This window comes from Myotis nattereri (genome assembly GCF_964212035.1).
Source record: "Myotis nattereri genome assembly, chromosome: X".
Lineage (NCBI taxonomy): Eukaryota > Metazoa > Chordata > Mammalia > Chiroptera > Vespertilionidae > Myotis > Myotis nattereri.
The window spans coordinates 39,163,897-39,180,367 of NC_138078.1; the positions used below are offsets into that span (position 1 = coordinate 39,163,897).

Below are 16,471 nucleotides of genomic sequence, written 5' to 3' on the forward strand. Positions count from 1 at the left end.
GAACCACACTGGCTGGGCTGTGTAGTATAGTTCTTATTAGAAGTTTTCAATTTATTTTATTGGACTTTTGTTGTTTCTGATCAGTGGGACTGTCTTTTTTAAAACTGTCGTGCTCTGAAGCATTTGGGATCATTTAAAAATTTTATTTATAGATTTTGAGAGAGAGAGTGAGAGAAGGAGGGAGAGAGAAGAGAGGAAGAGATAGAAACATTGATTCATTGCTTCATTGATTCATGCATTCATTGGTTGATTCTTGTATGTGTCCTTACCGGGGATTGAACTTGCAACCAAAGCCGGGATATCTGGACGATGCTCTAACCAGCTTACCTACCTGGACAGGATGGGAATATCTTTTAATAAACACAGCTTGATTGTTATTAACTTACTAGGGGCCCAGTGCACGAAATTCGTGCACTGGGTGTGTGTGTGTGTGTGGGGAGTGTCCCTCAGCCCAGCCTGCCCCCTCTCACATACTGGGAGCCCTCAGGCGTAGACCCCCATCACCCTCCGATCGCCGGATCGGCCCCTTGCCAAGGCCTGACGCCTCTGCCAGAAGTGTCAGGCTTGGACAGGGGACCCCCATCTCCCCCCGATCACTGGCTCTGGCCCCCGCCCAGGCCTGAGGCCTCTGGCCCAGGAATCAGGCCTGGGCAGGGGACCCCCATCTCCCTCTGATCGCTTGCTCCACCACCCCCCCCCCCAAGCCTGACGCCTCTGACCCAGGCTTCAGGCCTGGGCAAGGGGACCATCATATCCCCCCAATCCCCAGCTCCGCCCTCCACCCAGGCCTGATGCCTCTGGCCCAGGCATCAGGCCTGGGCAGGGGACCCTCAGCTCCCCGCAGTTGCAGGCTCTGCCCCTGCCCAGGCCTAACGCCTCTGGCCTAGGCGTCCGGCCCGGGCAGCGGGACCCGCAGCTGCAGCGGCCCCGCGATCGTGGGCTCCGCTTTAGGCCCAGGCGAGGGACCCCTAGTTCCTGGGACTGCCAGCTTCGACTGTGCCCAGCTCCCATCGCTGGCTCCACCCCTACTTCCTGCTATCACTGGCCAGGGCGGCAAAGGCACCTGATTCTCCGATCATGGCTGGGGGGCAGGGCAAAGGCGGCCCCAGGGCCGCCTTTGCCCTGCCCCCCAGCTCTTAGCTCCCCCCTGGGTTTCCGATCACTGTCAGTGGCAGGGGGCTTCTTCCTGCTTTCCCTTTCCCCTCCCTGCATTGTGCCTACATATGCAAATTAGCCGCCATCTTGTCAGCAGTTAACTGCCAATCTTAGTTGGCAGTTAACTGCCAATCTTAGTTGGCAGTTAACTGCCAATCTTAGTTGGCAGTTAATTTGCATATAGCCCTGATTAGCCAATGAAAAGGGTATTGCCGTACGCCAATTACCATTTTTCTCTTTTATTAGTGTAGATTCTCTAAAGTAATGATTCTTAACTGGGAGTTTCCTTCACAATCCCTCGGTAGCTTTTTTGAATGTACATGTTCTGGTCCTACCTACTGAGTTGTAATCTTCAGTAATATGGAATAGAGATGTATGCTTCCCTACGTGATTTTTATATGTTTTCCTGCTTAAGAGCCACTGCTCAATCTAAACCTGTTATTTATATTCTTTGGGTATTGTTCCAATTGTCAGAAGTGTCCATAATTCTATGGACGTAATTCTTTCATAGGAAACCTTCAATTGTAACAAAGTATGTAGAATCAGATGATGAAAAACCTTTGGATGAGACTGTAAATGAAGATGCTTCTAATGACAATTCAGAAAATGATATTACTATGCAAAGCTTGCCAAAAGGTAATGTGTATTATTTTTTCATATGAATTTAAGTTGAAATGTATTTTAAAAAATCATTGTTATAAAATTGGAACTTGATTTCTGTTAACTGTGTGTAAAGGACCAACCTGGCACTTTAATAGTGATGGAAATGTATTAGTATGGTAATGATAATGTGTTATTGAGGTTATTAATTTAGAATATTCAGTCAGCTTTGAAAGAACAATACTTACTTTCTCTTTCGATTGGGTTCTAGAAAAGGGATTTTAGTTTTCATTTTACATGGTTTTGGAAGTTGGTTTAAAATTTTAATGTATTAAGTTTTGGTTCAGTAAATTTTAATGTGCTTGCTTTGTAGAAAAACGTAATGAATATTCTGAAAACTTTTTAACAAAAACATTTAAAACTGAGTTTAGCTTTACTTTATTCTTAAATTTGCTAAGAGTCAATGCTAAAGTTAACTATTAAAGATAGATTTAGGTGTATTTTTTGTAATTATCCCTTTAAAAAGCCTTGTCATATATTTCTCGACTGTTGCAGTTCTAACCTTTAAACAGTTAATTGAATTGCGTCAAAAAAGCCAAATGAAAATCTTGAGTTTTTCATAGTCCAAGTCTGAGAGCGGAATGATTTCCTCATAAGAGAATGACAAGGGTTTTGGTAATTTCACGGTGTTTCAGAGTTAAAAGTGTGGATTATTTTTCTTTATTAAATAGTTTATGGCTCTTAGCAGATTTTTCAAATTTATTTTGACAGCAGTGTTTAGTAAATTTTGTTCTCTGTCTGTACTTATGTTTTTATGACACGTTTTTTGACTACAGAAATTTTAAAAAATGGTGGGTAGGAGGATCAGACATTGTTTGACTAAGACCAATTAGAAGTTACAGTAGCTGAGGAATGAAGTGAGGAAAAATGAGTAAATGAGAGAAAGAAGAAAGATAGAAGAAAAATTGATGGGCCTACCATTTACATGGTTTTGCAAATAATTTATGATAAATATTATATAATGGTTTTGCTAGCCAAGGGCAGAAACTGCTAACATGGGAGTCTGAGTCCTGTAGGCAGTGATTCACTTTGGCTTGCTTCATTGTCAGTGGTTGTTACTGGGTGTCTTTATGATGGCCACTGGGTGAGCTAAGAACTAGGAATTCAAATTTTTCTTTTAATGATGTTGTGGAACAAAGTTAGTATGGGATGTTACTAACTTGACCTAAGCATAATACTCTCCCACTAAACCAGAAATAAACTCTTTCCATGAAGTTAAGTTTAGGTGATTGTAATTATTGTTAATAATTATATATTGAGTGTGTGTAGATACCAGATTCTTACAAAATTAACTCATTTAACCGTCAGAACAGTGCTGTAAGGTAGATATTGTTTCTATTTGTAGAGATGAAGGAACAAATTCAGAGCTCAAGGCACTTTTTCAGCTTTAAATTGAGAAGCTAGAATTTGAACCCAGGTCTGTCTGAATCCAAAGCTAGTGAATGCTCTTTCCACTCTGCTGCTTTGCTTCCATTTAGAGGAGAAACTTCAGAAAGAATCCTAATATTTTTGTTAGTTATAAATCTTTAACTTTTTTTCAAGTGCTGTGGCTTCTCTGAGAGTATATATGTGAAATGGTTGTTGTTGATTAAGTTTTTTGGAGGTTGTGTAAATTCACTCGTTTGTAAAAACTCAATCCTTTGTGTCTCCTTCCCCTTTTCTCAGAAATTCATTTAACTAGATTGCTATTCCTTGTGAAAATCTGCTTGCTGAATAACATGGACACATGGGTCAGGGGAACCTCCCCTGACTACCAGGTTTTACTTTCTTAATTGTTGCCATAATGCACAGTTATTAAGCTCAGCAATGTAGATAAATGTGAGACCTGGACCCTTTTTCTATATCCCTGCTTTATTTTTTCTTGAGAGATTAAAATGAAAAATTAAATGAATAACCCCTGTCTTAAATTCACATGCTTTATAGCTAAGAAAGTATAGTCTTTCTAAAATATTTCCATAGGGACTAACAATTGAAGTCATCCTACAGTTTATTGTTAGAGCACTTAAACTTAAGTATCTCAAAGAAACCTTTTGTATGGAACTCTTTAAGAACTTTGTAGGTTACTGAAACTTTGACATACTAGTTGGGAAAGGCCTCAGAATAGTTATAGCAATAATAGCAGAATTAACTACTCACATTGCCCCCCATTATTCTCATCCAAAGCAATATAAAACATCTCTTAATAATCTTTTTCTCACTTTGTAAGTTATATAAATGTCTAATTACTGTATTGTACAGCTGAAAATAATATAATATTGAATGTCAACTATAATTGAGAAATAAAAAGAAACCTCAAACATCTTTTTTTGTAGTTTAGAATTTGGATTATGAGAAGAATAGGGTATTTTTTTAAAAATTTCCCATCTGGTCATTTTATTTTATAAACTCTTTATGGAACTTAGCATGGATGTTCATATAGGCACTATAAAAATCAGAATTGGGCTGAGACTTTCTGCTTTATTCACACATTTATGTTATTACTTTATAATACCTCCCTCTCCCATTTTTATGAGCAATATTCCAAAAAGTAATCTGATTGTTGACACCTGGCCCTTTTACTATTTCCCTGTTTTATTTTCACTTAAGAGGTCCTTATACAAGTATTGAAAGCTTGAAAGAAACAAAACTATGTACCAGCAATGTTGGCTTTATCTGAACTGAAGTCTTGTACTTCACGTGCACATTTAATATGTGTAATGGTTTTTTAAATGAAATCATTCTAGGTACAGTGATTGTACAACCAGAGCCAGTGCTGAATGAAGACAAAGATGATTTTAAAGGGCCTGAATTTAGAAGCAGAAGTAAAATGAAAACTGAAAATCTCAAAAAACGCGGAGGTAAATACAAATGAAAATGAAAACATGAATTTAAATTGCTGTTTATGACCATATTGGAAAATCTGATGTGCTTACTAAAAATACCTCCACTTTTCTGCCCATTGTTTATTAAAAGCACTACTTAAAAATAACTTCTGATTCTCTCTGAGCTCTGAAGCAGAAAAGGTTAATACCATTAATCAAAACACCTTTGCCTTCAGTGGCTATTAAGTTATCTCCAGAAGATTAGCATTTCCTTCTTGCACATGTTAGTTCTGTATTGCTATATGTCAGAATACTATGTGTTCCCTCACCCCAAAATAATTTTAGATTTGGACAAAATCTTGCCTGTGGCCTTCATGTAACTTTATACATATCTAAAACATTGTTTCACAGAGTGATGAACATTTGCATTAGTGTTACCTGGGGTGCTTTTTAAAAATTCAAGTCCCTTGACTCCATTCCCAACAAATTAGAACTTCTAGGGATGATGTCAGAAATTTGTCCCAGTTTCTTCTTATGTACATTAAAGTTGGAGAGCTATTGATCTAAGGATAGCAATGCAGGTTGAGTAGAAAAGATAAGGGAGCTACATTTCTCTGAGTCGTCTCTTCCTTTGTCTGTCTACTCTCACTTATACACACAATTATATTGGCTTATCATCTGTAGAAAGTTAGCATAAGTAGAATTCATTTAGAAATTCATGACAATGGAGTATGTATCCCATTGTTTGTGATTTTTAAATAGTGTCTATATGTATTTTGGGGGCATATTAACAGAGCCAGAATCCATGACTATAAAAGGAACCAATCTCTATAAGATAGAACATGCCACTAAATTTCTGAGTAGAAGTGTAATGGATGTGTGTCTGCTTAATATTTATCCTGTTCATTGTGAAATTATAGCATGGTTCTTATATTGGTGAAATTTTTTGTAGATTTTTATTTCAGTGCTGTATGATTATCTTGATAGGACTAGTAAAACATATCAGTATTTATAAAATTTATGATCAGTTTTCAGGTTAAATAACTTATTAGTTGTGAAAGAAAATCAAGGAAATGTTTAGTTTTTTTGTCCACAATGGGGAGTTCTATGTCTTTCAAATATAAGAAAGATTTATTGAGAATCTAGTTTATAGAAGGGTAATTACTATTGCAGCAACAAAACTCGCCGAAACTAAATAGTATTCTAAAAACAAGAGAAATGGCAAGTAGAAAATGATAGTAAGGACCAGTAGCAAGAGTTTATTTTTTTCTGATCATGGGTCCTCTAGAGAGGACACATAATTAAGTGTACTACATTGTATTAAAATTAATACCTAAATGGTGTCTTCTGGGGAGGGACTCTGGAGCAGCCAGTGTTTGAAATATGGATAAGGAGATTAAAAAAGAACCAAAGTTTTTGGGGAGGGTGTTCCTAGTGCCACTTTGATATGCTGCTGGTATTTGATCTGAGCTGATAAGTTTCTGGAGCATTTTATTGAGTGTTCTGTATAAGAATGTTTACATTGTGCTTAAGGAAATACCTATGTTTATAGCCATATTGTAGCACTTAAATCTTTTATGTTTGTTTTTGTCTGAATGATATGGTATATCTTTAAGCTGTCATAAATCACACAGAAAATTTAACTATGTTCACTTATATATACTTGTATGAGTAAACTAGTGATCTGAAGTACTGGGTTGCTAGTTAATATTCAGACTTCCAAGGAAAGCTAGCTCAAAAATTGAAGCCTAACTTAGGAAACTGTCAAGAATGTAAACTATATATAAAATATTCTCATATTGATTTGAAATAAAGTTAAACACAAAGATACAGCTATTTTGACCATTTTAGGAGCCACTGTTGTTTAAGTACCATAGTCTCTTTTGACATCCTTTTCCTAGTTTAACTATTTAAAAATATACTTTATATCTGATTTTCTATATTTCTCAATAATTTTGTTTCCTCTTTAAAATTATTAAAATATATTGAGTTCAAAAACAACAATGCTTCCTTTTTATGTATATACTGTATTATAATCATTAAGATTTTATATCTAAAAATAAAGATTTAAAACACATAGAAACAAGTACATAAATCAAAGGAATATTTCAGTATTTTACAGTATTTGCTTAGCTGAAATATTGGTTCAGTCTTACTCTCATCAATTTCCCTTTCCTACCGCCCTTCAGGTAATGATTATCTTGAAGTTTGTATGCATGCATGTGTGTGTGTGTGTGTGTGTGTGTGTGTGTGTGATTTCCATGCATGTTTTTATGTTTTTTCTGTACATCTACTCATAAAGCATTTATTTTTCTTTTAAACATATACAAAATAGTATGTTGTATATATACTTTTGCAACATTTTCCATTCAACATTGTTTTTGAAATGTATCCATGCCAGTAAGTGTATATCTAGTTGTTTTATTTTTTACTGCTTTGTAGAATTCTGTTGTATTAGTAAACCACTATTTCCCAAATGTGACGGTATTTCCAGTTTTTTTCTAATTTCCTAATTAATACTGCAGTGACTATCCTCTATATGATTCCTTGTGCACACTTTGGAGAAATTCTTCAATGTGTCACCTAGTTTTATTTAATTCTTGAGTGATATATGTGCAAAAAGCACATAGAAGATGTTTAATAAATATTATCTACCATTGAGTGAATATTCAAACTCTAGCTTTTATTCATCTTGTTTATCTGAAAGCAATTATTTTAAATGAAAAAGCACACTGTATATTTATGTTAAAACACAAAATATATGAATACTCACGATCAAACACTAATGCAGACCAATATGATTTAAAATATAGTGTTAGCAGCTTATGTAGTAAGTCAAATTCTCTATATTTTCTGGAAAGTATGGTGGTACCCTTATACCTTGGATAAACTTTTGTAACCTCTGCAAAATAAAAATATTTGTGATAATATTTGGGCCCATAAGTGATTTGGACCTTAAAAGTAAGAAAACAAAATAAGAAATTAATAGGTGAAAAATGTTATGTTGTTTTTATCTTTTATTTAGGGATAGACAGTTTGTATTTTTTGTTTTAGTTGTCTCTCTTTTACTTGTGAATGCAAACATTTTATTGGCTTGTTTTGAATCATAATCTACATCCTTACTTTGATCAAGATCTTGATTGCACATCAGAATCATTGGCAAAACTTAAAAAAAAATTTTAGGGGATTCCATTTAGGGGTGGGGGATGACTATCTGATTTTTAAAAAGATTCACCAGATGATTCTAATGTTCAGCTCAGATTGCGAAGCACTGTCTTAAGCAGCACGAGGGATGAGAGTAAGGCAGTAGAGGTTTCCTCTTATGATTTGTTCCTTAGGTTACCTTCAATCTGTTTTTCTGCAAATACCAATGGGGCTGTCCCTTCCTTCCTTCAACCATTCTGCGGTTTTGCTGCCAAGATAGGTGTACCTACAAGTCTTATTTGGAAATAGTCAGTGCAACTATGGAGTAGACAGTGGAATAAACACAAAAATAAGGCAGCTTAATGGGAATTGTGGATAATATTGAAGTAAATCTTGGGAACAAACTGGTAATATAATATTATTAGGTTTTCACATACTATATTGAAAATAACTGTGTAGACAATTCTATTTTGAGAATAAAACCTATATGGCATACCTAACTTTAGTATAGGGTTGATAAAGAATCTGTTCTATATATATCACTTGGTTCTTGATTCTTCAAGATCTGAATTTATTTGAAAATTAATAACAAAATGAAGAGTTCTTCACCCCTGTTTTTAGAACTTCTTTTATGGAGTCTCATGTTATATTGAGTTGTTGTGAGAAATAGGGTTTGCATTTGTAAAGGGAAACAAGTTAGAATTTGTATCTCTGAGATTTGCTAAGATTGTCATATTTTTAGTAAGTTAATAAAATTATTAACCTTTTTACTTATGTCCAAATGTCATTTTCCCAAGGATTATGATATATTTCATTTCCAATACGAAAGGTGCAAAATTATGACCAATGTAAATATCTCTTTGTATGTATGTATATGTGTTAATAAAGGCCACTCATTTCTCCTAGAAGATGGGCTTCATGGGATTGTGAGCTGCACAGCTTGTGGACAACAGGTCAATCATTTTCAAAAAGATTCCATTTATAGACATCCTTCCCTCCAAGTACTTATTTGTAAGGTATGTAATGATCTGTTGATAATTCATTCCACAAATAATTGAATGCTTACCATGTGTCAGCACAGTGTTAGAACTTTGGTCCACAGTGCTGAAGAAGAGGGCTAATATTGTAGTGGGGAAGACTGCCCAATTAGTGCCATGATAGGGGAGATTTGGGAACACACAGGAAGCCTGTGTAAGTTGGATTTGGGTGGGTGGGGGGCTTTATAATGAACACTAGAGGCCCGGTGCACAAAAATTTGTGCACTCGGGGCGGGGGGGCCCTCAGCCTGGCCTGTGCCCTCTCGCAGTCTGGGACCCCTTGGGGGATGTCCACCTGCTGGCTTAGGCCCACTCCCCAGGGGATCGGGCCTAAGCTAGCAGTCAGACATCCCTCTGGCAGCCCAGGAGCCCTCAGTGGATGTCCACTTGCCAGCGGGGAGCAGGCCTAAGCTGCAGTCGGACATCCTTAGCACTGCTGAGGAGGTAGGAGGGGCTCCTGCCACCACTGCTGCTGGCAGCCGTCAGCCTGGCTTGTGGCTGAGCAGAGCTTCCCCTTTGGGGAAGCTCCTGCATTGAGTGTCTGCCCCTTGGTGGTCAGTGTGTGTCATAATGACCAGTCATTCCCAGTGGTTCTGCTTTTAGGGTCAATCTGCATATTACCCTTTTATTATATAGGATGATATAAAATAGGATCTGAAATATAAATAGGAATTAGCCTGATGAAGTGGGATTGGTTCAGCTTATTCCAGGCAGAGGCAAGATGGTATTCAAAGACTGGTAAGTAAGGGAGAGTGTAGTGTGTTACAAAATCTGAAGAGTGTATTTATATGCATATGTATGTTTTATAACCTTTTTTTCATGGATAAACATTAGTTTTTAAAATTTCCTTTAAATTTCAAAAAATGCACACTTATGTAATTGAGATCAGACTGAATATATAATTTTATATCTATTAAATTATAAACATTTTCTTTTTTATTGAATTTATAGGGGTTACATTACTTAATAAAATTATCTAGAGTTCAAGTATACAATTTTATAATATACTAGAGGCCCTGTGCATGAAATTCGTGCATGGGTAGGGTCCCTAGGCCGGGGCTGCAATCAGGGCCTATGGGCTGATAGCAGGGACCTTCGTTCTGCGCTGATTCCATAGCGAGCAATCGGTCTCCCGGTTGAACTCCCGTGGGGACAATTTGCACATTAGGCTTTTATATATATAGATCATCTGTAAATTGTACAGTGTGTTCACCACCCAAAGTGAAGTCTCCTGCCATCATCATTTATCCCCCCCTTTTCCCACTTCTACCTGCCTACCATCCCTCTTTCCCTCTGGTGATCAACCTACGGTTGCCTGTGTCTATGAGGTTTGTTTTTTGCTTAATCTCTTCATTTATTTCACACAGCCCTCCTCATTTCCCCTACCCTCTGACAGCTGTTAGTCTGTTCTCTGTATCTATGAGTCTGTTTCTAGTTAGTTTGTTTATTTTGTTCATTAGATTCCACATATAAGTGAAGTCAGATGGTATTTGTCTTTCTCTGACTGGCTTATTTCACTTAGCATAATACCCTCTAGGTCCATCCATGCTGTTGCAAAAGGTAAGATTTCTTTCCTTTTTATGGCTGAATGATATTCCATTATGTAAATTTACCACAGCTTTTTTCTCTGCTGATGGGCACTTGAGCTGCTTCCATATTTTGGCTATTGTAAATAATGCTGTAATGAACATTCTTTCAAATCAGTGTTTTGGTTTCTTTAGATATATTCCCAGAAGTGGAATCACTGGGTTGTAAGACAGTTCCATTTATAATTTTTTGAGGAAACCATACTGGTTTCCACAGTGGCTGCACTAATCTACATTCCTACCAACAGTGCACAAGGGTTCTCTTTTCTTCACATCCTTGCCAACACTTGTCGTTTGTTGACTTATTGATGACTAGAGACTTGATGCACAAAATTTATTCAAGTGTAGGCCTTCCTTCCCTCGGTTGCCGACACCAGCTTTCCTTTGGCACCGGGACTCAGGCTTCCCTCTGGCCATTGGCAGGGAAATGGCACTTGGGCTTTCCTCTGGCCGCCAGCACCTGGGACCTGGGCTTCCCTTGCAGGGGGAGGCCCTGCCCACACGGTGCAGACTGCTGGTCGGTGGCCTGGGCCTTCCTCTGTGGGATGATCATGGGGCAATAGCCGGGCCCCTGACCAATCGCATAGCACCCTCCTTGGCTGGCCTGGTGCCAGTGGGTGTCATAGCGTGGTCCCAGATGGTTGTCCAGATGGTCGTTCTGCTGTTCGCTGTTTGGTCAATTTGCATATTATACTTTTATTATATAGGATAACCATTCTGACAAGTGTGAGGTGATATCTCATTGTGGTTTTACTTTCTGTTTCTCTAATGAGTACTGACATTGCCCATCTTTTCATCTGTCTATTGGCCATCTGTATGTCCTCTTTAGAGAAGTGTTTATTCAGGTCTTTTGCCCATTTTTAAAATGGGATTATTTGTTTTGTGGTGTTAAGTTCTTTATAAATTTTGAATATTTACCCCTTACCAGATGTATCATTGGCAAGTATGTACTTCCATTTAGTGGGTTGTCTTTTTTTCTTAAATTCTTTATTGTTGAAAGTATTACATATGTCTTCTTTTTCCCCATTGACCTCTCCCAGCCTGCCCTGGTCCCCCAGCACAGGCCTTCACCCCCCTATTGTCTATGTCCATTGATTATGCTTATATGCATGCATACAAGTCCTTTGGTTGATCTCTTATCCTCCCTACCCCCTCCCCTGTCTTTCCTCTGAGGTTTGATGGTCTGTTTGATGCTTCTGTGTCTCTGGATATATTTTTGTTCATCAGTTTATGTTGTTCATTATATTCCACAAATGAGTGAAATCATGTGATACTTATCTTTCTGCGACTGGCTTTTTTCGCTTAGCATAATGCTCTCCAGGTCCATCCATTCTATTGCAAATGGTAAGACTTCTTTTTTTTTTTTTTTTTTTTTTTTTACAGCAGGGTAGTATTCCATTGTGTAATTGTCACAGTTTTTTAATCCACTCATCTGCTGATGGGCACTTAGACTGTTTCCAAATCCTAGCTATTGTAAACTATGCTGCTGTGAACATAGGGGTGCATATATCCTTTCTGATTGGTGTTTCTTATTTCTTGGGATATAGTCCTAGAAGTGGGATTACTGGGACAAATGGGAGTTCCATTTTTCATTTTTTGAAGAAACTTCATACTGTTTTCCACAATGGCTGAACCAATTGGCAATCCCAGCAGCAGTCTATGAGGGTTCCTTTTTCTCACATCCTCGCCAGTACTTGTTGTTTGTTGATGATAGCCATTCTGACAGGTGTGAGGCGGTATCTCATTGTCTTTTTGATTTGCATCTCTTGGATGATTCGTGACTTTGAACATTTTTCATATGCCTCTTGGCATTCTGTATGTCCACTTTTGAGAAGTGTGTATATAGTTCCTTTGCCATTTTTTGATTGGATTGTTTATCTTCCTTATGTTAAGTTGTATGAGTTCCCTATAAATTTCGGAGATTAAACCCTTATCAGATGTAACATTAGCAAATATGTCTCCTATGCAGTGGACTCTCTTGTTCATGATTTTTTTAAATTAAATCTTTATTGTTCAGATTATTACATTTGTTCCTCTTTTTCCCCCCCATAACTCCCCTCCTCCCAGTTCCAACCCCACCCTCCGCCCTCACTCCCCATCCACTGTCCTCATCCATAGGTGCACGATTTTTGTCCAGTCTCTTTCCCCATCCCCCACACTCCTTTCCCCCCCAAGAATAGTCAGTCCATTCCCTTTCTATTTCCCTGTTTCTGTTATAATCACCAGTTCATTCTGTTCATCAGATTATTTATTCACTTGATTCTTAGATTCACTTGTTGATAGATGCGTATTTGTTCATAATTTGTATCTTTACCTTTTTCTTCTTCTTCCTCTTCTTAAAGGATACCTTTCAGCATTTCATATAATCCTGGTTTGGTGGTGATGAACTCCTTTAGCTTTTCCTTATCTGTGAAGCTCTTTATCTGACCTTCAATTCTGAATGATAGCTTTGCTGGATAAAGTAATCTTGGTTGTAGGTTCTTGGCATTCATCACTTTGAATATTTCTTGCCACTCCCTTCTGGCCTGCAAAGTTTCTGTTGAGAAATCAGCTGACAGTCATATGGGTATTCCCTTGTAGGTAACTGAGTTTCTTTCTCTTGCTGCTTTTAAGATTCTCTCTTTGTCTTTTGCTCTTGGCATTTTAATTATGATGTGTCTTGGTGTGGTCCTCTTTGGATTCCTTTTGTTTGGGGTTCTCTGTGCTTCCTGGACTTGGAAGTCTATTTCTTTCAGGAGGTAGGGGAAGTTTTCTGTCATTATTTCTTCAAATAGGTTTTCAATATCTTGCTCTCTCTCATCTTCTGGCACCTCTATAATTCGGATGTTGGTACACTTGAAGTTGTCCCGGAGGCTCCTTACACTATCTTTGTATTTTCGGATTCTTTTTTCATTTTGCTTTTCCGGTTGGGTGTTTTTTGCTTCTTCGTATTTCAAATCTTTGACTTGAATCTTGCGATCCTCTGGTCTGCTGTTGGGAGTCTGTATAATATTCTTTATTTCAGTCAGTGTATGCTTAATTTATAGTTGGTCCTTTATCACAACATCGAGGGTCTCATTAGATTTCTTGTACATCTCATTAAGTTTATCGGCAGTCTCTAGAAGACTCTGGAAAGACCTCAAAAGTGTGGTTTTGAATTCTATATCCAGCAGCCTGCTTTCCTCCAGGTCTGTCATTTGTGTCCTGTTTCTTTGTCTCAGCATTTTTTATGCTTTGTTGTGTCGATAGAGTGGCTTTCTGTGCTAAGTGTCCCAATTACCTGAGGTAGACACTCTTGGTGCCCCCCCCTTGTGGTCTTTGTGCACAGTCTTGTTGTAGCTAAGCCTTGATTGTTGTAGGTAAGACTGTGAGGGATTTGACCTCCAGGTCAATTGGCTGTGAGAATCATCTGTGTCTGCAGTGGGAGAACTTCTGTCTTGGATCTCTAGGGCGGTGCTAATCTAGCCTCTACCTGAGGCTAACCAGCAAATGCCTCTGTGCAAGGCTTGGGCAGGGTTGGTCCCAGTGGATCAACTGGGCAGGCGGAGCGAGCAGTTATGGCTGCTCTCAGTCCGGTCCCCAGAGGCTCTGCCTCTCAGTGTCCCGGTAATCGCTGCAAGCCCCTCGGAGAGAAAGCTGCCCTCGAATTCCGACCGATGCCAGATAGTCCTGCTTCTCCCGTTTGAGTCTGGGTCCCCAGAGACTCACCTGGAACTGGAGCTCAGAGCCTGAGACTCCCTCCAGATTGAAACAGACAACCGTGCCCTCAGCCGCCAGTCCGCTCCGCACGCACCTCCGCACCTTTGTATTTTACTTCAGCACTGCGCCTCCTCTGAGTCTCGGTATGCTTTTCTCTTTCCTTCTAGTTGTAGAATTGCCCCTCAGCTAGCCTTCCTGTGGTTCTGGGTGATGTCCATTCCATCTTTTAGTTGTATTTTTTTTAAAAAATATATTTTATTGATTGTTTACAGAGAGGAAGGGAGAGAGATAGTTAGAAACATCGATGAGTGAGAAACATCGATCAGCTGCCTCCTGCACATCTCCCACTGGGGATGTGCCCACAACCCAGGTACATGCCCTTGACCGGAATCGAACCTGGGACCTTTCAGTCCACAGGCCGACACTCTATCCACTGAGCCAAACCGGTTTTGGCATGTATTTTTGAAGTGGTTGTGCGAGGCAGCAATCTCTGGTGTTTCCTAAGCCGCCATCCTGGTTCCTCCCCCCATGATTTTTTTTTTGCTGTGCAGAAGCTTTTTATTTTGATGTAGTCTCATTTATTTTCTCCTTAGTTTCCATTCTTTTTAGTTATTTGATGGTTTCCTGTGTTGTGCAAAAACTTTTTAGTTTGATGTTATCCGTGGGTGCAGGATCAGCCTGTTCCATGCCTCCGCACTTCCTACCAGTTTCAGTGTGCTTTCTTCTTTATTTCTTTAGTTGTAGAACTTCCATTCAGCCAGCTTTCCAGAGGTTCTGGATGATGGTTGTTCTGTATTTTAGTTGTAATTTTGATGTGGTTGTGGGAGGAAGCGAGTATAGGCGTTTGCCTATGCTGCCATCTTGGTTCATCAATCAGTATCTTTAATTTTTTGGATACAGGTGTTTTACTTCCTTGGCTAAATTTATTTCTTGGTACCATATTTTTTTATGGGATTGTTTTCTTACGTTGCCATTTGGTAGTTCATTATGGTATATAAAATTGCACTCATTTCTCATTATTTTGTATCCTGAATTCATTTCTCAGTTTTAGTCATTTTTTGGTTGAGTCTTTAGTGTTTTCTGTATACAATGTCATGTCATCTACAAATAATGGCAGTTTTACTTCCTCCTTTCCAATTTGGATGCCTTTTATCTCTTCTTGTCCAATTTCTGTGGCTACGACTTCCAGTACTATGTTGAATAAGAGTGGTGAAAGTGGACATTCCTGTCTTGTTCTTGATTTTAAGGGAAATTCTTTTATTTTTTGCTTATTGAGTGTGATCTTGGCTGTGGGGTTGTCATATATGGCCTTTATTATTTTGAGGTATGTTCCCTTTCTTCCCACTTTGCTGAGAGTTTTTATTATAAGTGGGTGCTGGATTTTTTCAAATCCTTTTTCTGCATTTATTGATATGATGATGTGATTTTTATCTTCCAATCTCTTTATGTGATGGATCATGTTCATTGATTTGCAAATATTGTACCAGTCTTGCATCCCTGGAATAAATTCCACTTGATTATGGCATATGATCTTTTTAATGTATTGTTGGATCTAGTTTGCTAATATTTCGTTGAGTATTTTTATATCTATTTTTTCAGGTATCTTTCCCTCTTATGTAATCTAAATTCCAAAATCTATTTGTCTCTGTGGAGATAATGGAAATAAAAATGTTTAATATGTGTTAAAAATACTGTTAGCAGTTTATGTACACTTTTTAAAATTAATAATGCTTTGGAGTTTATTTTATAGATGTATAATATCAAGGTTATGGTTTCCCCAATACATATCAACTGCTAAGATTAATCCTGTGTTTGTTTTGCAATATAATGTCTCCTTGAAATGCGGGGTCAGACCAAACTTTCCTCAGAGTTCTAGTTTTAGATAGTTTCTCTTATGCATTTTTGATAGAGACCTACTTAAATGCAGTAAATTTTTCTCTTTAGCAATTTGTGTCCTTCCTTTCCTTGAATTAAGTTCAGCCAGGATCCTATGTAGGGTTCATGTTGTAACCTCTAGTTTTAAATTCTGATAGCTGAAATTCAAGTTGTTGGATTTGTAATGGGCATTCCAATTCTCTTTTCTTATATATCTTATTGATTTTTCCCCCAAAGGACCTGTCTGTTGAGGTTAGCCCATTTCAGTAACAAACAGTTTTTACCAATGGATATGGAACCTTCCCTTTATCCAGTCCCAGTAAAAGGAATTTAGTGTCAATCAGACTTGGATTTGAATGCTAGTTTTGTCTTTTACTAGTGCAGTGGTATGCCTTTAGCAGATTTATTCACATATCAATGGAAACTTAGTTTTTACTCTCAAATGAGGCATAATACCTCTGACCTTGCATGGTAGGTATTTTTCGAAATAAATATAACAGTTTTTTAATGTAGTATAATGTTGCTAAGCTGCACA

At 38.1% G+C, this 16,471-nt stretch overlaps 1 protein-coding gene across 1 annotated transcript in view; it reads left to right on the forward strand.

Moving 5' to 3' along the window:
- Positions 1–16,471, forward strand: part of ATRX (ATRX chromatin remodeler) — a 274,911-nt gene that overhangs the window by 61,009 nt on the left and 197,431 nt on the right. The window contains exons 5-7 of the mRNA XM_081080786.1: positions 1,667–1,791; positions 4,539–4,652; positions 8,667–8,776. Coding sequence (XP_080936912.1) covers positions 1,667–1,791; positions 4,539–4,652; positions 8,667–8,776 — 349 coding nt within the window. The remainder of the gene's footprint in view (positions 1–1,666; positions 1,792–4,538; positions 4,653–8,666; positions 8,777–16,471) is intronic.